Source organism: Plasmodium brasilianum, chromosome 10 (genome assembly GCF_023973825.1).
Source record: "Plasmodium brasilianum strain Bolivian I chromosome 10, whole genome shotgun sequence".
In the NCBI taxonomy this organism is placed as follows: Eukaryota; Apicomplexa; class Aconoidasida; order Haemosporida; family Plasmodiidae; genus Plasmodium; species Plasmodium brasilianum.
In genome coordinates, this window is record NC_090123.1 from 1,651,979 (window position 1) to 1,679,786 (window position 27,808).

General features: G+C 26.2%; 8 protein-coding genes across 8 annotated transcripts; 6 read left to right on the forward strand and 2 right to left on the reverse strand.

Annotated features, from left to right (window-relative positions):
- Positions 1-619: 619 nt before the first annotated feature.
- On the reverse strand, positions 620-1,552 carry MKS88_003407 (translation initiation factor IF-3; the record flags this gene model as incomplete). The annotated part of the gene is made up of 1 exon (XM_067216495.1): positions 620-1,552. The coding sequence occupies one exon, from the start codon at positions 1,550-1,552 to the stop codon at positions 620-622; it is 933 nt and encodes a 310-aa protein (XP_067073137.1).
- A 1,191-nt stretch (positions 1,553-2,743) lies between these two features.
- MKS88_003408 (ADP-ribosylation factor) lies at positions 2,744-3,280 on the forward strand (the record flags this gene model as incomplete). Its single annotated transcript, XM_067216496.1, has 1 exon — positions 2,744-3,280. The coding sequence occupies one exon, from the start codon at positions 2,744-2,746 to the stop codon at positions 3,278-3,280; it is 537 nt and encodes a 178-aa protein (XP_067073138.1).
- An 858-nt stretch (positions 3,281-4,138) lies between these two features.
- Positions 4,139-6,868, forward strand: MKS88_003409 (uncharacterized protein; the record flags this gene model as incomplete). Its single annotated transcript, XM_067216497.1, has 12 exons — positions 4,139-4,188; positions 4,374-4,481; positions 4,583-4,727; positions 4,950-5,083; positions 5,285-5,372; positions 5,499-5,562; positions 5,701-5,747; positions 5,860-5,907; positions 6,033-6,145; positions 6,241-6,333; positions 6,642-6,705; positions 6,830-6,868. 12 exons carry the CDS (start codon positions 4,139-4,141, stop codon positions 6,866-6,868), a joined length of 993 nt encoding a protein of 330 aa, XP_067073139.1.
- A 1,284-nt stretch (positions 6,869-8,152) lies between these two features.
- Positions 8,153-10,795, forward strand: MKS88_003410 (methionine--tRNA ligase; the record flags this gene model as incomplete). The annotated part of the gene is made up of 1 exon (XM_067216498.1): positions 8,153-10,795. The coding sequence occupies one exon, from the start codon at positions 8,153-8,155 to the stop codon at positions 10,793-10,795; it is 2,643 nt and encodes an 880-aa protein (XP_067073140.1).
- An 809-nt stretch (positions 10,796-11,604) lies between these two features.
- Positions 11,605-15,156, reverse strand: MKS88_003411 (U2 snRNA/tRNA pseudouridine synthase; the record flags this gene model as incomplete). Its single annotated transcript, XM_067216499.1, has 1 exon — positions 11,605-15,156. The coding sequence occupies one exon, from the start codon at positions 15,154-15,156 to the stop codon at positions 11,605-11,607; it is 3,552 nt and encodes a 1,183-aa protein (XP_067073141.1).
- Positions 15,157-17,652: 2,496 nt separating this feature from the next.
- MKS88_003412 (uncharacterized protein) lies at positions 17,653-19,440 on the forward strand (the record flags this gene model as incomplete). Its single annotated transcript, XM_067216500.1, has 1 exon — positions 17,653-19,440. The coding sequence occupies one exon, from the start codon at positions 17,653-17,655 to the stop codon at positions 19,438-19,440; it is 1,788 nt and encodes a 595-aa protein (XP_067073142.1).
- A 1,877-nt stretch (positions 19,441-21,317) lies between these two features.
- On the forward strand, positions 21,318-22,826 carry MKS88_003413 (uncharacterized protein; the record flags this gene model as incomplete). The annotated part of the gene is made up of 1 exon (XM_067216501.1): positions 21,318-22,826. One exon carries the CDS (start codon positions 21,318-21,320, stop codon positions 22,824-22,826), a length of 1,509 nt encoding a protein of 502 aa, XP_067073143.1.
- A 2,610-nt stretch (positions 22,827-25,436) lies between these two features.
- MKS88_003414 (uncharacterized protein) lies at positions 25,437-26,948 on the forward strand (the record flags this gene model as incomplete). Its single annotated transcript, XM_067216502.1, has 1 exon — positions 25,437-26,948. The coding sequence occupies one exon, from the start codon at positions 25,437-25,439 to the stop codon at positions 26,946-26,948; it is 1,512 nt and encodes a 503-aa protein (XP_067073144.1).
- Between the last annotated feature and the right edge of the window lie 860 nt (positions 26,949-27,808).

Below are 27,808 nucleotides of genomic sequence, written 5' to 3' on the forward strand. Positions count from 1 at the left end.
TAACCCTAATTTTATATTTACGTATGCACATATTTTAACATTCTCTTATGCTTAGGATGTTTTTAAAGAATTATAAAATGTGTTACATTATTTGTGAATCATCATATTTATTTATTTTTATTTTTTTTTTTTTGTTTCATTTTTTTACCCTATTTTTAATTTTCTTTCACGTCCTTTCACCTCGTTGCAATTCTTTTCATTTCAGCTTTGTTTTAGTTACGTCAAACGCTTAATGTATTTATTTAAACGAAACATCAAATAATTTTAAATGTTGAATAAATTGTTTTGTCTAAAATAAAAGTAACAACTTATTAGAAATGTATTTACAACTGAGGAATAATAAACTGGGTGTATAATATGGAAAAATGACAATAAATCAAAAGACGCAAAATGTTCCTTGTGCGCTATTTTTAACTAATGTATTTTTAAATTATATCGAATACTTCTATTAATAGCACCTTTGTATATTATCCGAGGTAAGATGGGAAGAAGTTTCACAAGACAGGATATAATGGTATAATATGGGAAAGAAATTACATATGCATATGTACATGCACATGTGTATATGTACATGTTTACACTTGAGCGAATTTCCTTGGCGCGTAAGACACGCAAAGCTTTACTTAGGATAGGCTTTTATTAGAATAATATTGTTACTGTTTTGGATATGCCTGAATATTTCGTCTACTTTTGAAATTTTTTTTATGTGATTTAATATCAAGTTTATTTTGAAGTATATATGTAAAGAGTACTTGGTGTCTTTTAATTTTTGCGATTCTGTAAATTTTGTAATTTTATTACTTGTTTGAAAATTTGAAAAATTTCTATGCTTTTTTTTGTTCTCATCTTCCCTATACTTATTTTTTTTGTTAAGTTTTTTTCTAATAGTGGCGTCACTGTTATAAATTAAGAGAATGTCGACTGGGCTACCATTTAATAAAAACTTTTTTATTTTATTAATTTTTCTATCCATATCAAACATTTCACAGTTATAATATATTTGAATTTTTTTTGTTTTAACCGATGGATCTATGTTATAATAAGGATAATTATTTTTGTAAATAATTGAGTTTATACTTCCTTCTTTGTTCATTATATTGCATACTTTATCTACTTCAATATATGTAGGCACTATCCTTTCCTTAACCCTCGATTTGACATCTTCTAAAGTCATTTCATCGTTTTTACCCTTACTAGACCTCATTTCTTCCCCTTTGAGTATTCCCGATTTGTTTGTTTCCTTTTTTGTTATTCCCGATTGTTTTATAATGTGTTCCTGTTCGTTCCTCTGCTGATGTTGTTGCACCTCTTTCGGTTCAGCCCTTTCAATGGATTTATACGCAGTTACCTCCTTTTTAGGAACCCTCTCATACGTATTATTACTCACATATCGCACATATTTATTTTCTAGAAAAATATATAAGGCCTGTTTTGTTATATGATAATACACGTATCTCTCATAATTAATTTTTCCTAAATCGTGTAATTTCGTTCTCAAATAATATTCCCTTATAAAAAAAGACTTACTTATAAAATATGAATAAAACAACATGCAGAAAAAATGTGTAACTGATTCTTGTATTATTATTAGGAAATAAAATAATTTTTTTTTTATTTAGCAAAAGTTGATTCATATTATTTTTTATAAACAAAAAAAAAAAAAAAAAAAAAAAACAATTTAATTGTTTACATACCTTTTTACCATTTATTAAAAATTATTATATCCTTAATTAGATAAAATGTAAAGAATTCATGTTTAAAAATGAATTCTCACGTAGCTGTATTCCCGTAAAGAAAAAAATTATAATTTCTTTTAAACATAAGAAAGAAGAAAGAACAAAAAAAATATACTTCAACAAATTTTGCACATATAGTCAATAATAATACGTATATGATAGTAGTAACAAAAAAAAAAAAAAAAAAAAAAAAATTAACGAAACGTAACGAAAGGAAAGGAATTTGTTTTATGCATTATGCCACTGCTTATGCTGTTTCATTTTTAAAGCAAAAATATAAGTTTTGTAAATTTATATAATGGCAAAATTGTAAGATCGTGATAAAAAAAAGGAAAACAGGGACAAAAAGAAAAAAAAAAAAATAAGCAAAATACATAAAATATATGATATACATGATATACATGATATACATAAATTACATGAATTACATGAATTACATGAAATATATGAAATACATGATATACGAGAAATGCATGAAATAATTCCCCAATTAATCGTTAGACTGAACTAGGATAATCATAATTACACAGTAGCACAGTAACAAAGTCAGAGAATTAAGAATATACTATATAGCGCAGTGAAATGCAGTAAGCATAAATATATTACATCAATAAAAAGCACACTATATAACATAATACAGGAATAACTCTAATAACTGTTAACAATTTCGAAAATATTATGTCCAATGAATGAGAACAATAATGTATTAATAAAAATGAATTTTATTGTTCGCGTAAAAACGCATGTTTAGTGTGTGTAATTTCAACTTTTTTGTAAAAAAAAAAAATTATGAACAATTTACGAAGCTAATAAAGAAGAGTATAAAAAAAAAGAAGAGTGAAGAATTTGAAGTGTGTGTGGGGAGAAAAATTAATGACATCTTAGGATAGGCAATATATACATTTATTTATATATATGTGTGTATATGCGCATATATGTAAATATCTATCAGAGTACCTATTTTACAGGGAAAGAGTGCGGCATATATATATATATATATATATAAAATGGGAATATTATTTTCCTCAGTATTTTCTCGTTTATTTTCGAATAAAGAAATAAGGATATTAATATTAGGTTTAGATAATGCTGGTAAAACAACTATATTGAATAGACTACAATTAGGTGAAATTGTTCAGACAATACCTACAATTGGTTTTAATGTAGAAACAGTAAATTACAAAAATTTAAAATTACAAGTATGGGATTTGGGAGGACAGTCATCTATTAGACCTTATTGGAGGTGTTACTATAAAAATACAAATGCAATTATTTATGTTATTGATAGTTCAGATGGTGAAAGATTAATTAGTACCAAATATGAAATTAATATGATATTAAAGGAACCTGATTTAGAAGGAGTTTTATTAGTTATTTTTGCTAATAAACAAGATGTAAAAGATTGTCTTTCCATTTCTCAAATATCAAAAGATTTAAATTTGACATCAATAAGAGATAGGCAATGGGCCATCTTTAGTACAAGCGCAACTAAAAATCTGGGTATTACAGAAGCCCTAGATTGGATGGTAAACAATATGAAATAATTTTTTTTGAAAAAAAAGAAAAAAACATAAATGTTGAAGAGATTTACGAGCAAACATAAATCAAAGAGATGTAATAACCAATTATGCGTACACAAATAAATATACACATTTTGTATGCATTTAGTCAAATTTGAATTTGTATTTATCAATATATTATTTTGAATTTTTAAATCACTAAGTATATGTATTAGTAAAAACGTATACATACATTTAATATATTTTATCAACATTTGTTATATGGGATAAACATTATATATACATGTATATATTTGTGCATATTTTTATTCACAATTTATGTTTCTCATAAACTTTTCAATACTTTTATTCAACATTCATGTATATATATACATCTAAGCATATTATATGTATACAAACTCAATATATACATGCATATTCATTTTTATTTATTTTTTTCTTTTTTTTGTCGATTCCTTGTTTTAATTTATATTATCCAATTATTTTACAATATTTTATTTGTTTTTGCATTTCTATATTTCTGAATGTTATATTTATTATATAAAGAAAACTTTAAAACAATTTAAAATATGTAAAATTAATACATTTTTTTCATTAAATTTTTAAGCACCTCAAAAATAATTGTATTACATTTGTTTCATATTAAATAATTTCATGTTATAATAACACATATTAATGAATATGAAGCAGTGCTGTTTTGTATGAATATTTTTCATATTCGTTAATAAGGGAGTATTATTGCTCTTTCGTCGTTAGTCCTCATTTTTCCTTTTTCGTCTCTCTTCCTTCTTTCTTGTTTGTTTGCATACATTTTTGTTTGTTACTTTGTTTTTGTTTTTTTCTTTTTTTTTTGTGCTTCTTCGTTAATATACAAGTAACATCATGAAAACAAACCGACTAAGGCCTGCCTTTTTACCACGAAGTGCAAGATAGTAATATTACACACTGTGAAATAATTATAGAATTATTGGAAATAAGTATAGTTACTGACAAAAATGCATTGTAATTAAATATGAAAATTTCCTTTTCAGTATGAAAATGTATGTTGAATACTTATTTCTTTTTTTTTTTTATATATATATTTCTGTAAATGCTCTTTTTTTTTTTTTTTTAACAGTTTTAACACCTCACTGATTAAATCAAAAATAGATATATTGGAAAACTATGCAAAAAAGAATCAGTTGCACAAACTAAGAATGGACGATTTATTTGAAGTTTTTAAATTGTAGATAGATTTTATACATATCAAACATAAATATAAAACAAAAAATATAAAATAACATTACAAGAAGATAAAAATTATTTTAATTTAAATATTTTTTTCAGATCTAAGACGGAAGAGGACTACAAATTGTCTTTGCATTTATTAAACATCTATTACAATTTTGGGAGAAACTTAAATACTCAGCAAGATGTTAATATGTTTTTTATTTTCATTTTGAGGACTAATCAACTTAACGAAGCAAAAGATGTACTCATACATTATGAATAAAAAGAAAAATCCTATATAAGACTAAAGGAATAAAATAAATAAGTTTGAAATACAATTTATTTATTATTATCATTATTATTATTATTTATTATTTTATTTTTTTTATTTTACGATAAGTTATTTTACAAATCAATATTTCTTTTAATGTTTATCTCTCCATTAATAAGTGCTTTTTCTTTCTTTTTTTTTCCTCGTTTGAAGCTTTTAAAATATTTTAATGGATGGTTATTGTGCCCCCCTTCTAACAAATATATTTTATTATGTATGGAAGAGTTTCTAAACAAGAAAAAGTTCTATGATGTTAGAGAAATTTTTTCTTTTATTAGGCAGAATAAGTTATACCACTTTACAAAAAGAATATATATAAAAAAAAAAAAAAAAAAAAAAAGTTTATAAGAACTATACTCATAACCTATACGAAGATCTTGCATATGTTTGATTATTTATTGTATTTTATTATATCATATTTTACTTTTGTTGCTTAATTTTGCTTTATTTTATATTATTTATTTATTTTTTTTTTTTTTTTGCATTAGTCAAATCAAATTAGAGAGCTCTTTTTACGCTATAACAATAAAGTCCATGCTCTTGCTGAAAAATAATTCTATTGAAGAGTCTATGATAGTTAAAAAAAATAAAAATAATGATTTTATATATTACAATTACGAATAATTTTTACACCATTTATAACAACAATAGATGATATATTCATGAATATACAAATGATTTATTTTCCTTTTTTCTTCCAAGATATATGATGATTCGTACAATATGTCTATTTATCTAACAAACGAAGTTCACAATTTGCTACTAGGTTATCTATTTCTGGACTACCGGCTTCGATGATATTATTTCCTACAATGCCTATTATGAGCGCAGACTTATATATATATATATGTATATACACATAAATACATACATATGGATGTGTAAACCTTTGTTTTTTATGCAGAACATAATTTATATTATTACCACAACGCGAAGAAGGACGAACGAGAGGTAGTAAATATTCACAACAATTTAAATGAAGTTATCTTTAATATTATTTTACAAATATTTGAATATATTATTTTTTTTTGCATTGTCCCCTTTTTTTTAATTTTTAATTTAGAACTCAAACTTATTGGATTCTTACGAAGGAAATATACAACGCATAATTGTTATAACTTTAATAGATAAAAAAAAATAAAAAAGGCGTAAAAAATTTTTTGTGCTCTAATATATTCTTATATACGATTTAATTATGTTTCCATTTTTATATTATTTTATTTTTTTAACCCCCAGATACGACTAATAAATGAATTAATTAAAAATAGGACTTCTGTGAAATTATCTTCCAAAAGTTTGACTTTATTTGCATGGGCAAATATTTACTTTGATTTAAAAAAAATTCTTTCGTAATATTTATTAAAGGAAAAAAGAAAAAAATAATATAATTTAACTATTTTTGTAGTAGTTAATAACAAGATTATTACATAAAAACTATTTTTAGGAAATCAAATCATTCCCTAATGGATGTTGAGGAATGCAATAATTGGTTGGATATTTTAAAATTATCTTGCTTGTACAACCAAATACCTGAATGGTACATTCAGTATATTTTATCCATACTAGTTCTATATATACATGTGTATACTGAATTATTCACAAATATATGAGTGTATATACGAGTGGATATATTAGTTAATATGTGTGTGTACATGTCTGTGTATATGTGTGTGTACATACCTGTATATATATATGAGTATATAATTATGTGTATATTCGTATGTATAAATGTATGCATTCCTGTATATGTATTTACAAACTAGAAGTATTTATGCATATCTTAATATTATGATATGATCATCGTCAGTACAATACTTTTCTTTCCCCGTTATAAAGTCACTGCAGCCCATTTTCAGTAGAATTTAAAAATGTGTTAAAAAATATGAAGGATAATAAAGATGCTGTTACCGTAGGGATTAAATGAATATATAAAAAAAAAAAAAAAAAAAAAAAGTAAAATAAAAATAGAAAGATAAACATAGAGAAATTTAATAAAAATTAAATATTTAAAATTTTAATCTTATATTTTGTAGGCGCTGGAATACATTAATATTTACTTTAAAGAAGAATAAAAAAAAAGAAAAATTTTGTTTTCTTTTCCCAAAATTTTTTTTATTATATATTAAAAAAAATACATATAATTTACTTAATAAAAATTTTTAAAATAACATACAATTCTAATTTTATAATATATTTTGTAATTTTATCACATTTTTGTAATTTTATCGCGTTTTAGTTCTTTTTGAAAATAAATAAAAAAAGATAAATTATAAAAAGGCAAATCATTTGAAACAGTTTCTTTTTCTGTCTCGTTTTTGATCTACTATTTTTTCAAAATAAGCTTATTAAACCGTATTAAAAAAAAAAAAATTTTAAGTATACCAAAAGGATGCCATATTTTTCACTTGCAATATTATATATATATATATATTCTGATGTATGCTTTTGTATGTATATTCATTATATATATGGAATATTCGTACGTACATATCGAGATTAAAAAATAAAAAAATAGCTCTTGGTATATGCAGTATGATTTTTACTTCAATCTTATATTGTATATTTATAAAGCCCTTTCAAATTTGTAGAATTTAAAAAAAAAAAAAAAATATATATATATATATGTGTATATATAGATATATAACAAACGAGTATTAAAGTAGTTCAAATCGAAACGTACATTTAATTATTATTACATTTTTAATACAAATAATTAAAAAGGTATATAATTAAACATAAATTTTCGCAGTATATATATGACAGAAATAAGTGTATGCATTAAACCAAGCACGAATAATTATTATTATTCAGAATTTTTCCTTTAGTATGAATATTATATATATACGTAATATATATATGTATATATATATAACTAAAAGAAAAAATAATTTATGGAAAAATTTAACTTTATCATTATTACTAATATAACTTTTACTAATTTTTTTCAGGTGAGAGCATTGATTTTATTAATATATATATAGTCATTTATTTGTGCAGTCAATTATTTATTCGATTGTTCACCAAATTGTTCATCCATCTGTTCATCCAATTGTTCATCCAATGGTTCATCGAGTTGTTCATCCATCTGTTCATCCAGTTGTTCATTAAATGGTTTAAGTATCCTTTTTTTTATTTTTTAACATTTGCTATATATTTTTTTACCTTTTTTTTTCCAATTTTTCACCACTTTTTGTAATTTTCGAAGGTATTAGCAAGATTTTTTACAATTTTACAAATACCTTATTTTCCCATGAACTAAAATTTTATAACAGAATTGAATTTTAAAAAAAAATTTTTTTTTTTGCCTTTATTTTATTTAAAAAAGAGAGGATAATACTTATATCAATTAATGAAATATGATATTGTACCCGCATAAATATTTTTCAAACACAGTAAAATGCATGCTTGCTGCGCACATATATAACTTCTGTGTTGAACTGTGTGATGACTTTTTTTATACGAGGAGTTTTGATGTTGAAAAAAGTTTAATAATAAATAAAAAGCCATTACTTTTATATGAGAACAACTTTATTAGTTCTACAAAAGCAATATGTTTTTTATTCCATCGATTACGAAATGAAAATAAGAAAAGTGTAGATGAGAAACTTCGTTTATATTTAACATGGGTTGAATGGAGTGAACTATTGGAAAAGAATATTGAAGTTTTAAATAAAAATAATATTATTGAAAGTTTAGATGAGTTGGAGCTATATTTAACAGAAAATAAAAATAAAGATTTTATATGTAGCGGAAATGGTAGCGACGATGGGGAAAATAAGCCATCCCTTGCGGATGTTTTTGTATACACATCATTGAAACATTCAAATATTGAAATATGCAAAGAAAGCTGGGTGAATATTAGTAATTACATTGAAAAATTAAATAATTTAACTGATATACAAAAAGTTATAAAAAACGTGGAAAATATATATAAATTTAAAAATATATACAATTTATTTATTTCAAAAATTCATGAAAAAAATATGAATGCATATATAAAAAATGAGAAATTTTATATTACAACTGCTATTAATTATGTTAACGGGGATCCACATATTGGTCATGCATATGAAATAGTTTTAGCTGATGTTATTGCAAGATACCATAAAAACATAGGAAGAGATACCTTCTTTACAACAGGTGCTGATGAGCATGGTATGAAAATAGCAAATCAAGCAGCAAGAAATAATATGACTCCGAAAGAATTATGTGATATGAATGTGTTAAAATTTATAGAATTAAATAATATTTTAAATGTCGATGTAGATTATTATGTTAGGACAACACGTGATGAACACAAAAAGATAGCGCAGGAAATATGGAATATTTGTGAAAAGAATGGAGATATATATTTAGGTGAATATGAAGGATGGTATAATGTTAGAGAAGAAACATATGTAACGGAAAATGAAGCAAAATTAATGAATTATATGGATCTAATGAATAATGTAAAATTAGAAAAAATGAAAGAACCGTCTTATTTTTTTAAAATGTCAAAATATCAAGACAGATTAATAGAATACATACATAATAATCCTGATTTTATTCAACCAGAGCAGAAAAGAAATGAAATATTACAAAGATTAAAGGAACCATTAGAAGATTTATCCTGTAGTAGAACTAAATTCACATGGGGAATTGCAGTTCCAAGTGATTCAAAACATGTTATGTATGTATGGATGGATGCATTACTAAATTATTATTCTAGTTGTTTTATGAATGAAGAAAAAGTAAAATATTGGCCAGTAGATGTTCATATAATTGGAAAAGATATTGCATGGTTTCATACTGTAATTTTCCCAACTATATTAATGTCAGCTAATATTGAATTATCAAAAAGGGTATTTTCTCATGGGTTTGTATTAGCTGCAGATGGAAAGAAAATGTCCAAATCATTAGGAAATGTAATTAATCCTGTGGAAATTATAGATACTTATGGTTCGGATGCATTTCGTTTTCATGTAATAAAAGAATCTAAGAGAGGTTTCGATCTACGATTTGATATCGACAATTTAATTGATATGTGTAATTCTGATTTAGCAGATACTATTGGCAATTTAGTTCAAAGGACATTATCCTTATGTCAGTTATCAAACGATTCAAAAATCCCTCCATTATTCAAAGAATATAATATTGATTTACCCTTTAGCCTATTATATTTTATTAACAGAGTAGAATATTATATGAAATCTTTTTGTGTTCAGAAATGTTGTGAGAAAACAGTTAATGTGTGCAAAGATTTGAACAAATATCTCACGGATTTAGCTCCATGGAAATACAAAGATGAAGATAAAAATAAAAAGTTACATATTATAAGAATAATGTTAGAATCTATTTATTTTATTGCACATTATTTAGATATTATAGTACCATCAATTTCTTCACAAATATTTAAAAAATTAAATGCACCCAAAAAATGTATTGTTGATTTGAATCCATGGTTAAATAATTTACAAGAAGGGGTTCTCATAAATAATGATCATATTTTATTTAAAAAATTTGAAGTGGAAAGTGCAAAAATAAAAATTCAGAAGGTTATTATGAGAGTTTGTAAAATTACTAATATTATAAAAAATGAAGAATTACTGAAAGCAACCGTATGTGAGATAGAAGTGGATCATGAAAAATATCCCGCTGTTTTGTATCAACCCTACCAACCAAATTTTGTTAATACCTTAACCGTTGCAGTACTTAATATTAAACCAATTACCATAAATAATGTTACTGTTAGTGCTATTATTCCGCATGTTCATAATGAACTTTTCTCGTTTTCTCCCCAGGAAAATATTCCTACTGGTACACTAGTAAATGCCAAAAATTATAAGACACTTGTAAAGCAAAGGGACAATTTAACTAAGAAAGAAGTAAACTCCTTAGAATTATCTATTATTAATAGTAATTGTTTTTTTGAGAAAACAATACCAATGGTTTTTGCATCACCTGATGGTAAGCCCTTTTATCACGCCACACAGAAGAACGGGCCGCTAAAATTTTTTTAATTTTTCAAAGCTCCCCTGTGGGGACATATTGGCATGCATGTGCACGCTCGTGTAGATATTTGTATACCTATGCGCACACGTACTATACCTATATATATATATATATATTTAAGTTTACGTTTCCCGCACATATTTATACATCCATTAAATTTTTCTGCTGTGCATTTGTATACATAATTCTCCCCAAATTAGATAACTACTGATTTGAATAATTGACCTATTTTAAGTTAGCCTCTAAAAGTTAGAAAACAGTATGTTTAGACAGGTAAATTTATATTCATATGTTATACGTATATATATATATATATATATATTTTAATTTGGCTATTTGGCAAATATTCATGGAGTATTATTATTAGTTAGATAAACCAAAAAATAAAAAAAAGAGAAAAATATTAAAGAAAAAGAAAAAAAAAAGAAAAAGGAAGATAAATAATATAACTTAACTATTATATTAGATTATAAAAGATAACGTTAAAAAATTAAAACTTTCTTCTGTATTAAATTCATATGGACCGTTAAAACGGAAAAAAAAAAATAATAAAATAAAATATTAAGATAATATATTTTATATATAGTATTGGGATGCTTTCGAAAAAAGATGAGACAAAAACATTCCTCAAATAAGCAGAAAAAATTATAAATATAGTAAAATATTAATATTGTCTCTATCTATGTAAACGATCTTTTTGAGTATATATTCTTAGAGGTAGTATAAATATATGGAAATTGGTAACATAAAACAAAAGTGGCTATTCTCTTAAAAGGAATATAATAGTGTAAGTTCACATAGCATACAAACGATCAATTTAATTATTTAGCACCTCCATAAGTGCAACTGTGATATACGACGATTTCGGCAATGTACACATTAAAAAAATGGATGATGTCGTTTGGTAATTTGGTATTTCTTTAATCAAATGATCGTGATAAAAATCCTTTGCGATAAAAGTTAAGTGTTCTTCCATTTGTTCTAGTTCCTCATTCCTCAATTCAACTTCTTCCAGATGAGCAGTTCCCTCTACATTGACTTCCTTTAGCTGATCAGTCTGATCTGGATCTGTATCTAAAAGCGAGTCCCTCTCATTATGAAGTGCACGACCTTCATTTATGCAGTGAGCACTAATTTTTTTTTCATCACATTTGCTATCAAATTTGCTATCACTCATATCATAGCACTTGTCACCACATTTTCCATAACATTTTCCATCACCCCTGCTATCATAATTTCCACCACAATTGCCATCATAATTTCCACCACAATTGCCATCATAATTTCCACCACAATTGCCATCATAATTGCCACCACAATTGCCATCACAATTGCTATCACGCATATCATAGCACTTGTTACCACATTTTTGCACTGTGGTAGTATGGTATTCCATATGGGGTCTTTCTCTCTCTTCCTTCTTTTCCTCGTTAAGCAACTTATGTAGGTCACTCTTGATGAACGGTATTGTATTCAAGTTGTTTAGATTGTTTTTAATAAAAAAAGATTTGAAGTTATGTGGTTTAACAACAATTTTTCTGTAACACCCAGAAGATGTAAAGAACCCTTTTTCTGATTTAAAGTCATCTAAAGAGAGATTAAATTTGTGCAATACTTCCTTATAATCATCAATTAAGTTATGAGGAAAAATGGTATTTTTATCTCCTGGCAAAGGTAAAACGACATCATAAATATCATATAAGGAAATATTTTCTTGTGTTACCATAACGATATTTTGTTCACACAAATTTTCATCATTTATTGTTGTTGAGTCGTTAGAATAATATGCATTCGACTGATCACTACTTAGATCTTCCCTATTATTATTTTGCATTTCAATTAAGTCACCTATTATAACTTTAAAACCATACTTTTTCATTCTAATATTAACTAGTATGTTAAAAATTAAACTTTGTGTAGCATGTATAAATAAAGAAAATATATCTTTGGGTATAGTCATAAAAGCATTTTTAAGTACTTTATTATTTTTCAAAGATCTTAAAATAGTTTTCTCTACATGTGAATGATTTGATATAGAATTTATTATTTCTCTTATTTCTTTGGGAAGGAAGTCCTCTTGATATTGCTTTGAGGTGTGGTGCTTCATTTTAAATTGATTATCATCTTTAAAATTTTTTTTTTTTAAAATTATGTTTTCCTTTTTGTCAAAAGTTTTGTTATTACTATGAGTACTAGTACATGTTGCATTTTTGTTAGGTACATTTTGCTCTTGATTTTTATTATTTTGTAACTGTGCCATTTCTCTACATGAATAATAATTCTGTTGATCTTCTATTTCTTCTCCCTCATTAGTTACCTGCTCCTCTTTCGAATAACCTCTTTTTTCCTCTGTTATTCCGTTTAGGTAAGAAATTAAGGTGTTCTTCTTCTCATGATCCAGTCCTGCATTTTCAATGATATAAAAAAGAGCTTGCTTATAATTTTTTTTTAAAATACAAATTCCAATTTCATAATTTTTTATTTTTTTACTACCAAATCTCTGATAACCATAATAATTAACAAACCCAAATTTCTTTAAATTTTCAGAAAGAATTTTATATTGTTCTTGAGTATCATTGTCTACACCCCTTATTAAAATTTTAAAAAAGTTTCCTTTTAAATCGCCTAGAGATAGTCTGTACTTTTTATATTCTAAATTTGATATGTACACATTATTACACCAGTTGGTATTGTTAATAATCAGATTAAATATATCTTCTTTTCTTAAGTTATGGATGCAAAATTTCTGTACAGTTATTCCTCTTTTGTCTTTAATTCCGCAGTACGATATATCTGCATTTTTTTTTTTTAAATTAATTTTTATTTTGTTTAATATTTCACAAATGTCTTTATTTTCTTTGTATAAATTAAAATGTAAAAATTTTTTTTCCTTTTTTAACTCACTTTTTTTTTTCCTTTTTTCGTTTAAATTATCTAAGAAGGTTACATTTCCCCCGTTATTGCAATGATTGTAATTCAGTTCTTTTGAAGCACCATTATTATTGTTATTGCTAGAAAGTAGTAATTTTTGTTCACTATCATTTTTTTTGGTATTATCGCAATATATATCTTCCTCTTCATAGTTCGTTTTTTCACCTTTTTCATAAGAATTAATAGTTGGGCGAGGCTTATAAACATTGAGGGTGCCCACACTATTCTGACTTCCTTTCTTTTGATTGGTTTCCAATATGTTTAAAGTACTTGAGCAATTGTAATAACTTATTTGTGATAAATTTTCCACATCTGAATTTTCATTCTTTACTTTTCTTTTCTTTCTAAATATACTACTATCATCATCACAGTAGTCATGCATATTTTTTAGTTTAATTTTATCATTATTGTCTTTTCCATTATTACTGTAATTGGAGATAGTATACTCCGAATTTTGTATTTCTGACAAGTCCTTTTTTTGGGCTTCTCCTGAGCAACTAAGTTGTTCATGTTGTTCAGAATTTTTTTTTGAACATCTTTTTAAATCTTCCATTTTGCCCAACCGTTCACATATTAGCTTTTCCAAGTCCACACTTTTAACAGAACGATACTTTTTCGTATTACTTTTTAGCTTGTTATAAAAACATTTAGGAAATATAGTCTTAAGACAAATTAGTGATGGATAGACTTCGATAACATTTTTTTCGGGAATATCCATTTTGCTATCATTTGGTACATCTAAATTTGCTTTTTTATCAGCCAAATATATGTTCAAATTGTCTTTCAAAAAATTATCATCTAGTATATTTCCATGTGATATAACAGTTTCCATTGAAGAAGCATTTTTAGTTTCAGTCAATAGAAAGGGATAACATTGTTTTATTAGATTGTGAATATTTTTCCGTACTATTTTTGTTTGTGCTGATTTATCAATTATTTGATTGTTTTCACATATAAAATTATTAAGAACACTATTTTTATACTCCATTGTAATATCATCAAGGTTACTCAAAATGCAGTACGGGATGGTAATTTTTTTGAACTCACTATTAACTTCTATATTTTCGAGTGTATTATCCTTTTTTTCTGTCTTCATTTTTAATTGATATATTTCAAAGAGGATATTTAAAAATTTCTTTAAGACATTTCTGTTATAATCGTCCATATATTTAGACAGTAAGTCTAAGTGTAAATCGGGGTTACTAACATTTTGTAATATACTTCTTTCTTCATTTTTTTCATTATCTTCAATAATTTTATTAATTTTCTTTTTATTAATAAGGTGGTTCAAATGCAGAATATTATTATTTTTCGTTATTTCATGCACATGAAAATCTTCATAGATAGTTTTTATTTTACCTTTAATACCTTCAAGCTTGTTTACATCTTTCCTGAACAAGTAGTCGATACCGTGCTTCTCAAGGTGAGCATCGTACATTATTGTGTTGAATAATTGGGGGGAAGGAGAAATAAGTGTATATATGTATACATAAAAGAGTGTATACGTGTGTACATATATATGCACATGTATTTTTATGTTATATGTATGATATATTAGTAACGAGGGTGATATACAGCTTACTACTGCTTGGTTAAACTTTTATATCTTTGTTGCAAGCCACTGAAAAAAAAATAAGTGTGAGCTCCAGAATGCATAGGAATACACGAACAATACATGATACCAACTTTACATAATGCAGCATAAAATTTAAGCAAACGATTTTAGAAAAAGGCAATATTTTTTTTTAATTCCAACCAGGATAGAAGCTCAAAGGAAATATATTATTTAAATATGTAGAAGATATGTTTTTTTATATCTTCTTTTTCTTTCGCACTTAATTGAATTAGAATTTTTTTTTTTTTTTTTTCAGGTTGATATGACAGCTCGTGAAGTAATAAAAATATTGCGCTAAGGGAAAAGCTGATGTAGTATTTGACGCGCATATTAAATTTAGCTACTTTTTTATGAAACTATCCATAAGTATGAGATGTATAATAAGTCATTTCGGGTGGTATTTAGTCAGCCGTTAAAATGAGGGGGAAAAACAAACAAACAAGCAAGCAAACATGCAAACAAAAAAATATAAAAAAATAAATAAAATTAAATGAAGTTATCATTATTTTTGCTTGTACGTAGAATGATGCTTTTCTATCATTAAAGATTGCTTATACATAACCACAAATAATTTAAAATTAAAATTAATCTTTAATATTTCAAAAAAGGGGCACTGCTTAAAATTAGGCAAAAAAAAATGTACGTTTATGAAGTTATATAAAAATACGACCGAACAATACGGCAATATGTTTTTATGTATGATGGGAAGATATATCTTACTTCTTCCTTAGAACTATCGTACTCTCTTTTAACATAGTTGTTATGTGTTACATATTGCATACAGAAAAAATATTTCTGAAATGAAGTTTTATACGTATATATATATACATATATATAGGCAAGTACATAAAAATTGTATCTATAAAATAGTTGTAGGTAAAGAAATACCGACTGCAAAATTGTTAGCGAATTAAAATTCTTCAACCTGCAAAGGTGTATAATTAATTTTATCTTTCCCCAATTTACCGAATTATATAATTTAACAACTTTCTGCAAAATATTAGAACGAACATTTCAGTTAAATATGTGAAACCAGTAGCTCATAATTTTTTAGTATCCATAAAACAGGAAACAAAGTATTTTTAATTTTACGTAATTAAACTTTTTTTTTTTTTTTTTTTTTTACGAAGAGATGTTACAATGTGTGAGGTAAGAGATACCAGAACACGTTAAATTCCCGTAGATGTTTTTCGTTGATTTTTTTTTTTTTTTTAAATAATGTTTATGTATAGTAACACTTATAATTTTTTGAGTTTTATTTATTTATTATTAAACCTAATTCAAACATAACTCTAATTTATTATAAATAAAGGAAATAAATATATAATTAGCAACCAATCACATTTCAGGAAAATAAAAAAAAAGAAAAAAAAAAGATAGTACATCAACCCAAAGGTCTTCCCAACAATAAAAATATTGTATATATTAAATCTAAAATCAGTACTAATGAATAGTTTAAATATTTAACTTAATTTTGCACGATTTATCGAAAATAAATGAAAACTATAAATTTATATAGTTACGCCTTCATTTACTCAATTAATTATTATATATGTTTAAATTTTTATATTCATAGTAAAACTTCCTTACTATAATGTTAAAATTAGAAAAAAATTAATGTTTTATAGACAGTGAATTTCTGAATATTAAACAAGTGAACTGCTTACTTTTCCTTAACAATAATGAAATGTGTAAGGTAAATATTTATAATAGTTACACAGTTGTAATTATTTTATTTTTTTTATTTTTTTTTTTATTAACGATGTTAAAATAGGACAGTTACGAAGTCGCAATCTGCATATTTGATAACAACGAGGAAGCAAATTTCTATAAATTTTTCTATAAAAGGGAGTAATAAAATTAGAAAAAAAAGGAAAATTTCTCACATTTTCAAAAACTTCTTTTAGGGTAATGGAAATGTTTTTATTAATTTTTTAAAAATTATAGATGGTATTTTTATATTAATCTGATAACTGAAAGGAACAGTTACATTTTTTTCCCAATTTTTTTGTTTAAAAAATAAAAAAAAAAAAGGAAAAAGAAAAAAGATGGAAAAAAGAAGTGTTCAGAATGAATGATATTATACGTAACATAATAATTTCGTATATTTTATTATTTTTTTTTTTTTAAAACTTATATTATATGTGATAAATAAACAATCGGTGTATTTGTTCTTCTTACTTCGTTAAAAATTAGTTAAACCGAAACTGTTCACAATTTTCCAATTTTTTCTTGTCTTGTGCTCTGTGTTATTTCATTTTGAGATACCTTAACATTTATATATATATATATATATATTTTTTTTTTTTGAAGTTCAAAATGAATAAAATATTTAATGTTGTTTTTTACTTCTCATTTCAAAATTTATGTTTACGTGAATATAATTTCGTAAGTAATGAAATAGTAAATCAAAGAAAAACAAATTTGAGAAATGGTTCTATAAATGACATTGTTTCTTGGCAACACGAACACGAAAATGTGAACACAGGAAGTGAAGAACATTGTGATGATGAACATAACAACATAATTAAAGGACAAGATGATGTTCCAGCTGCTTTAAGTCCTGATGATAAGGCATCTGCTGGCAATAAGGCAGATACAGATGAGGCAGATGGACATGATATACGTGGAAGGCAAGTAGAAGATGGACGAATAGACTCTCCTGAACAAGTTGCTTCATCTACTGATGATAGACGCGCAGGAGCAGTGGAACAAGCACAACACTTAGAAGTACATGATGCAGATACTGACAGGGAGAGCAAAGAAAAAGAAGAAGAAGAAGACCCTTCAAAGAAACAAGGACAAAGTGAAGAATTAGAAAATTCAGTAGATAGAAGAAATGGAGTATTAACAGATTCCCAAGAACTTGGTCCGCAATTACCTGAAAATCCAGGGGAATCAGAAACCGCAGTGGTAACAGAAAATCCTGAAGTGGGAGGATCAAAAGATCCATCGAAAAAGGCGGAAGAACTTGAGTCACAGACACTACAATATTCATCAGGTTTACCAGGGGCACGAGATCCTGAAGGTTCATTAGAACCATCAAGTTCTCCAGTTCTTGAAGATTCAAAAGATTCATTAGATCCTTCAGGTCCCAATCATTCGTCAGATTCGCAAAGTTCACCAAGTTCGTTAAACTCTTCAGATTCATCAAATTCGTCATCTTTGCCAGATCCGGAGGATGGCAAAGTGAATACTGATCCAAAACCAGGTGTTTCAGAAGTATCTGAACATCAAGTACCTGAAGATCCAAGGGAACTAGAACCCCCCAGAGAAGGAACAGAATTGGCAGAAAAAGAAAGACAAACACATTTAACTACAAAAGACCTTGCAGTAAAATCAGAAACAGGATCAATATTAAGAGATATGGATACAACGGATGCACAAGAACCTGGGAAGCGGGAATCAGGAAACACAGAAAAAAATGGTACACCACATCAGGCACCACGTCCAACAGCAGAGTCAACAACATTAGATAGTGGAAGAGAAGCACCACGGCCTTTAGAAGAAAGCAAAGAAAGAGAGGAAAGTGTGCCAGTACCTTCTCAGGATACACAAGAAAAAGCAGTAAATGTACCTGGGTCGAATAATGAAGCAGAAGGTTCAAAAATTGTGGAGAGTGTACAAGACCCAACAGAAACATCAAATAAAAACGCGTTAGAACCATTAACAATTCCTGCAGGGGAAAATAACGATATACACCCAAGTGAAGATGAAATAAAAGAGGAAAAGCAGGAGGAGGATGACAATGATGATTACGAATATGATGATGGTTATTCGAGAGAGGAAAATATATATGAAGAAGAGCTTGAAAAAGAGGAGGTGGCAGAAGTAGAAGATGAAGAAGATATGGTAGAAGAGGACAAAAAAGAGGAAGCAGGTGAACTTCCAAAGGAAAATGTAACCGAACAAAAAAAAGAAATAAAAGATGTTCCATTTAATGATACTAATGCCCACAAGTTAATTGCCAAAGATCTTGAAGTTTACAATCATGTTAAAAAATCTCAGAATATAATGAAGAATATTTTAAGTTCATTTGATCAAGAAATTGGGGTCTCCAACACCATGAAGGAATTTGAAAAAGATATAGCTCATTTATTCACTTAATTTTAAGTGAATAAAAAGGAGCACATATATTTACATACATATATATATATATATATATTTGACATGTTTTTTGTAATATTCTTCTTTATATCGCAAATTAGGCTATAACTTCGAAATGCCATAAAAAAAACAAAAAAAAATAATAATAGTAATAATAAAAATAAAAGACAAACTTTTTTTTTGTAAAATTAAATCCCTTTAAAAGAATTCGAATGATATACATCCTTAATTTATCTAGCAAATTTTATGCAAATTAAAACAAATTTTTGTTAACGTTAGGAGAACATATACATATATTTGTGTTTATGTAAATGGGTAATAAAATTATAAAAATAAGTTGACAACACTATCGGTTTTTAATTAAGTGAGCACATAATTACCTGAATATGTTAATTTAGCGTTAGTTACAACTCCTTATACTATTTATAAATACTATAACATTAATTAAGAATTTCATAAATATAAAATAACATATAAGGGATATATTTTGCAAAGACTAACATAAAATAATAAGTATAATCCTAGAAAAAAAAAAAAAAAAGGTGATTAAAGAGTATGTAAATCTGTCAACAGGAATAGATTTATTTTATTATTTTTATATTTTATAAAAATGCTTTTTATGACTTTTATTGATAATATAATGATGAGTGTATTTACTGAAAAAGGGAAATTAAGTGTATAATTTTTTTTTTTTTGTTTAAAAAATGGAAAATTATTTTAAAAATTTTCCTTTATTATTTTTTTTTTTTTTGGAATAATATGTAATAGATTTAAAAGATGAACATACAGTCTTTAATAATTCATATATGGAGTGTCGAAAAGTACTTCATAGATAGCTAAATTGACATATAAGAATGATATTTTGAATGATTTTTGAGCAAAAAGTAGTGTATCATATATCATCCTTTTTGTTGTCCTTTTTCTTTTTTTTTTTTTTTATTTTCCATTAAATTTAGTTTAATAATAATATGTTGCCATGTAACAGAAAAATACAGATTACAAATTTTTATTTTTTATGAACCAAAAAAAAAAAAAAAAAGAAAAAGAAATTTTTTTTTTTTTGCACACACATTAAATATAACATATATATGAGGTATAAAAAACCTAAAATTCATTTTATTACCTAAATGAAAAGTATAATACTATTTTCAATTAAGTGCTAAAAGAAAAAATTCGGACATGGAAACGACACGCGAAGATACCATAGTTTTTATGTATTGCACATTGCTCATTTTTATCTTATTAATTATAATTATATTTTATCTTGTAAACGTATTCAGAAGCAAAAAAAAAAAAAAAATTGAAAAAATAAGAATACTTTCTGGTGAAGTTCGTATAATAAGTACTTGCACTTGTGTATGCACTTTTGTACGGACGTGACATATACAATAATATGACATAATTTTAAGTATATTATATCATAAATGTGTTGGCATATTAGTATATTAGTATGATTAATCCTTTTTTTTTTTTTTTTTCCTTGGTTCATAATCGCCAAATTGGACACTTTATGAACCATTAGATGAGCAAAATAAGTTTTTTAAACAATATTTAATTTCACTTATTTTAAGAAAAAAAAAAAATAAAATAAAATAAAACTTAAAATAAAAGAAAGAAAAGAGCTTGAATTTTTGAAGTAATGTTTTTTTTTTAAGCGTACTAGGTTTACATATATATATATATATAATATGGGCGTATGTCCCTTTTATTATAGAATTTTGCTAATTTTTTAACTTTTTTTTTTAAAGCGTACCAAAAGTTGAAACAGTTTTTACTGAAGTAAAGTTGGCCCTAAATTATGAATTTATATATATATATATATATATACATACATACATTTTCCCCTTTTTAATGTTTAACAAAAAGAAAATCTTAAAATGATAAAATTCGTTCGTATTTCTTTTTTCCTCATTCTTTTAAATTTGTGTACACATGAAAGTAATGTGACGAGTAAGGAAGTTATGAATCAGAAAAAATATAATTTAAGAAATGGTTCTACAACTGGTAATTTATCTTTACAACGTAAAAATAGTGACTTAAACTCAGAAGATATAGATGACTCAAAGAAAGAAGGTAAAGATTCACAAAATGAAAACTTAAGTATTACGAAAGGAGAAGAAGATGGTACTCCAGATAGAGAAGGTCCGCTTGAAGGCGACCCTGGTAAAAATGGTATAAAAGGTGATACAGATCCAAGAAATGATATTAGTTCTAAAAGTGGTACTGCAAGTGTTCAAGAAGGTCCTAAGGGAGATGCAGATTCGACAAGTGCTGAAACTACTGCGGAGGTTAAGGTTCCTGCTACGGATGTAAGTACTAAGGATGTTAAAAGTCCTATGGTTAATGAAGAACATACGGTTGATGGGGGACCTAAGGCTGTTGAGAATTCTCCACCTGGGGGAGATAACAAGGGAGGTACTAGCGAACGAAGGGAGGATGATAAGGCTTCTACGACTGATAATGATGGCAGAACTAATGAACCAAAAGAAGCTATTGCAAGTCCACCAACAGGAGATTCTCAACAGAGTAGTCCACGTAAAGATGAACACCAGGACATGGATGAGGGAAATACAATACCTATGAGTACTGTAATTGGCGTGGAAAAAAGGACAGGCGATGGAGTTACCGAAGAAATTGCTATAACTACTCAACCTGGCAATATTGCGAATCAGAATGACCCAGTTGAACATGGGAAGAAAAGTGCTGAATCTGTCGATGTTAATAGTCATACTGTCCAATTAAGTGACAAAGGGGCAGATACACACAACAGTAATGCTCTTGCTGATGCACCAGATAATGGAGACGCAAGTAGACAAAAAATTACTACATCTGTTGATGGAGATCAACAAAATGATGAAGAAAATAATAACATCCTTAAGGACGTAACTGATGAAAACAAAAAACAAGAAGAGAATAAGGAAGAACTTGTATTAGAGGAAAAAGTTGAAGAGCAAGATGATGAAGTAGACAATGAACAAAGTGTTCAGGAAGTGACAGAAATGGAAGTTCATTTGAAGGATGAAGATCTACAGGATAATGAAGATGAAGATGAAGATGAAGAAGAGGTGGAAGGACGTAAAAGTGAGGAAACGGATAAAGAAGTAGAGGAGAATGAAAGCGCAGAAGAAGAAAAGGATGCCAAAAAAGGTGAGAAAGGAAAAGAAGAACGAAATGAGGTCCCACCAAATGACACAAAGGCTCATGAATCACTTATGGGAGATTATAAAGATGCTAATAATGCTAAGAAGACAGCAGATTCTTTAGTAAAAGGGTTAATTAATTTACTTGATGATAATATGGAGGTTGATGACACAGTAAAATCTTTACTAAAAGAAATAGAACTCTTTTTTTTAAAAAATTTAAATACTAAAGAACTGCTTTCTTAAGGTTTTTTTTTTTTTTTTTTTTTTTTTAATGATAATTTGCTAATATAAAAAATAATTTAATCTTATAGAATGAAGATTAACTTCACAAATTGTTCTTCGTTATTGCGTCATTTTCACAAAATATATGAAAGGATAATATTAAGTAGGAAGAAATAAAAATATATTTATTTTTATATATATTATATTGAAGTTAGGAAAATATTGTAAGTACTAATGTTTTATGACTATTATAACCGCATTAATTTGAGGATTTCATAGGTACGCCCAATAGTGCATCCTGCCTACGTGTATGTTAAGCTTTGTCATATTTCATAAATAAAAGTTACTTGTCCTTTTTCATTAGAATATCAGCGTGGTAATAAAATCAGTTTTATATGAAAACATATGGTAACAACATTGTTTTCTAATATGAAAAATAATTACGTAAAAATATGTATAGCACGTTTACATAGTTTATACTTTGCTGATAATCTTATAATATGCTATTTGCAGTTATAAATCTACGTTATTTTAAAGAAAAAAAAAATGGTCTTTTTTTTGAACTATTTGTAATGTGGCGTAATTCTTAAAAGATTGAATATTCCATTATTGTATAAAACAATATTTGTTTATTTATTTTTTTTTTTTATCTTTTTTCTTATGTATTTATTTATTACAATAAATATTTTTGTATTATTTTACTTTATATAACAAAAAATTTAATGTATACATTACTACGGCTTTAGGTTACATTATTACAAGGAAAGAATTGGCTGATATAGTGCAATGAGAGAATAAAGCAGGATCATTTGTTTCGCTTTATTTATTGAATAATACTATCATTAGTTCCAAAAAAAAAAAAAAAATGCATAAATGTAACAACATAAAACAATTTCTTTAGATTCCAAAAAAAATATGCTTTAAAAAATTTTGAAATATTCGTCATCAAAAATTTGATGGATGTATGAAAAAGTAAATAATGAATGTGAGAAGATACTAAAGTTATATAATTTTAGGTCATTTGAACATATGTTCTGTTTCGTTGAATTATAACATATATTAAAGAACGCAAATCATCATAATAATAATTTTGTTGTGATTTTAATATTTAATATTTTATATTTAAAAATTAAGTCTAAAATGATTATACGCTACATATTATTTTAAGGAGGCTACGTGCATCCATAATTCATACATATATGCATATATATTTGTATAAAACAAATAGTAGAACCTCACCATATTACTCAAAGAGTGAGCATCTGATAAACCCATTAAACAGTTTAATTTATTATTTTCCATTTTAGCACAAAAAGAATATTATAGCTGACAAGTTGGCGTGAAGACTACTGTATTTATGATACTGTGAAATATAATATTTTTAAGAGTAAATGAATGAATATATAACCGATATTTGAGGACGTCTACCTGTTTGTACTATTTTAATTTTATTATTTTTGTTGCAAAAAAAAAAAATTTTTTTTTTTTGTTTTTCAAAGGCCTTTTTATTGATTAATTTGTTAAAAATAATAGAATAGTAGTAAAATATAAAGTGAAAATGAAATAATAAAATAATGAAATAATAAAATAATGAAATAATGAAATAACGAAATAATGAAATAACGAAATAATGAAATAATGAAATAATAAAAAAAAGTAATTAAAAAGAATAAAATAAAAAAATAATAATAAAAAAAATAATAATAATAATAAAATAATGAAGAAAAGCCCTTTTTTACTAAATGACTTCTTATTTGCACACACAACAGTACTGCACACCTAGCTATTTCTTATTTTACAGAAATATGAGTACGTTGTCTCAAAAATTATGTAATTTTTATTTTGAACAAATAAAAAATGATATAATTTCATTTTTGTTCTATTCCTATGTGATGTGCGTTATAACAGAAACAATATTAAAAGCACTGTCGTCATTAAATGAGCTATTAAATTTTATTGGGAAATTTAAGGGGAAAAAATGCTCATACTTGAAAAACTGTTGTTGGGTTTTGAACTAACTGAGAAGCGGAAATAACCCATAAGAATAACAGTGAATTATGGTAAAATGTAATTTCTTTATTTTATTAATTTTCTTTTTTTTTTTTTTTGATTTTTTCATTTGCAATATAATTTTTTGTTTTTTAAAAAAATTCTTCTGCCTTGCTATTTTCCAAATGTCCACAATTTCGCAAATGAATAGAGTGTCGTTACTTTTTTTGAATTCAAGTGAAATTAATTTATCTGTACATTAATACATATTTATGTATGTATAATATTATTTAACAATTCATAGTTAACTGAATTATTCTAGTTAACAGTTACATTTTTTGTTTGTCTTTGTGCAGAGTAGAAGAATTTATTAAATTTAATTTAATGCAAACTTTGTAAGAAAAAAAAAGAAAAAAAGACTATTTAATTTTTTTTTTTTTTTTTGTTTTCCTAAAAATTTGTTATTTTATTGTATAGATTAATAAATAATTAATCGGTATATTTTGTTGTTTGTGAGCATCAAAATAAATCGCTTGTAATTCGAATAAAATAAGAAAAAAAAAGAATATGTACTTATAAATATAAATATAAATATACATATATGTGAACATTTGAACATTTTTATATTAAGACATGATCATAATGAGGAACATTTTATATACTTCTTTATATTTGTTTTTGTTTAATTCGTGTGTATGCAAGTACGAAGGAAATGAAGTGAATAACGTTAAAAATGGTGATGTCACAAATACAAGAAAACATAATTTAAGAAGTAATGTCAAACATGATAATAATTTATCTTACGATAGTGCTAATGATGGACAGCCTCATAATTCCGAAGCAGTAAGTGTGGATGATCTTAAACAAGTTCCAGACCCTCCGGCTACTGAAACGTCTGTCATTTTCCCCCCAAATCATGAAGATGAATCTCTTCAAAATATTGTTAACGATAACTCTATAAACACATTAGAGGAGTCTAATATTAGTAACCATTCAGAAGAATTCCTCAAGTGTGATATAGACTGTCCCGATTGTTCTGAATATTTCACATGTCCTGACTGCCCTGAAATCCCTGATTGTCCCGAACCACTGGACTGCCATGGACCTCTTGAATGTCCTGAAACTCCTTATTGTCCTCATTCCTCCGAATTCGGAGATGACTCTCAAGAAGATAGTGATTCTGATTGGGACAGTTTAAATGATTGTTGTAGTGACAGGTATTATGATAATGTCGACACCATTGATACACCATGCGATACATTTGAAGGAGAAGATCAAAATGAAAATGAAATACAAGAAGCAATTAACAATACCCAAGAAGAAGCAGTTTTAGAAGTGAATGCTGAAGAGGGGGTAGAGGAAGGTAAAGTACAACATAAAGGACAGGAAATAAATGAAGAGAGTATAGAGGCAGATCAAGTACAACATAAAGGGCAGGAAGGAAATGAAGAGGGGATAGAGGCAGATCAAGTGCAACATAAAGAGCAGGAAGGAAATGAAGAGAGGATGGAGGCAGATCAAGTACAACATAAAGAGCAGGAAGTAAATAAAGAGGGGATAGAGGCAGATCAAGTACAACATAAAGAGCAGGAAGTAAATGAAGAGGGGATAGAGGCAGATCAAGTGCAACATAAAGAGCAGGAAGGAAATGAAGAGAGGATGGAGGCAGATCAAGTACAACATAAAGAGCAGGAAGTAAATAAAGAGGGGATAGAGGCAGATCAAGTGCAACATAAAGAGCAGGAAGTAAATGAAGAGAGGATGGAGGCATATCAAGTACAACATAAAGAGCAGGAAGTAAATAAAGAGGGGATAGAGGCAGATCAAGTACAACATAAAGAGCAGGAAGTAAATGAAGAGGGGATAGAGGCAGATCAAGTGCAACATAAAGAGCAGGAAGTAAATGAAGAGAGGATGGAGGCATATCAAGTACAACATAAAGAGCAGGAAGTAAATAAAGAGGGGATAGAGGCAGATCAAGTACAACATAAAGAGCAGGAAGTAAATGAAGAGGGGATAGAGGCAGATCAAGTACAACATAAAGAGCAGGAAGTAAATAAAGAGGACGTAGAAAAAATTCCATCAAATGAAACGGAAGGGGAGGCACTTATCGGAGATAATAATTATGCTAACAATATTAAAAATGAAGCTTAAAATTTAGTGAAAGATTTGATTAGTTTACTCGATGATGGTAACTAAGTTGATAATTCACTTAAAGATCTAGCAAAAAATGTGACTTCGTTCTTTTTAAATAATTTGAATAGGACACAGGAAATTTCATAATTTAATTTGTTCATCAATCCTAATATATTCTTATTCACTATTTTGAAGTATAATAAAATTAAAAAAAAAAAAAAAAGGTATATTTTTGGCATTGTGTTCGTAATGTTAGACATATACGAATTCTACTGTAATTTTAAATGTGGTACATATATGTAAATATATTTGCTATATATATATATATATATATATATATATATATATATATATATATATATATTTTTTTTTTTTTTTTTTTTTTGGTTTTGTTAAATTAACATAAATATGTTTTAATTAAACATTTCGTTATGTGAATAAAAATTATAGCAGTATACAAATCTATTTTTATCTACTTTTTTTTAATCATGGTATCATGAGTTTTTAAGAGTAAATAATCTCGAAAGTGACATGTCATTAACTTAAATTTTTGCAATTAAAAAATGAGAAATATTTTAAAGGAGGAAGTTATTATGAATTAAAGAAATATGCACTAGAACAATACAACGAATTAATCGAATATACTGCATTTTGTGATCTCTTAATAAAGTTAACTTTCATGGTTTATTAATAGTCTTTACATATTTTTTTCCTTTAATATTATATCTATATTATAGTTAAGAAGTATGTAAAAGTACTAGAACACTTATAATTCAATGAAATGTAAAAATGGTAAGAACTGGTATTTGTGTAAGTCCAATATGGGAATATAACTGGACATGTTATGGTCATTTTATAATTTTCATTTAATAGAAAAT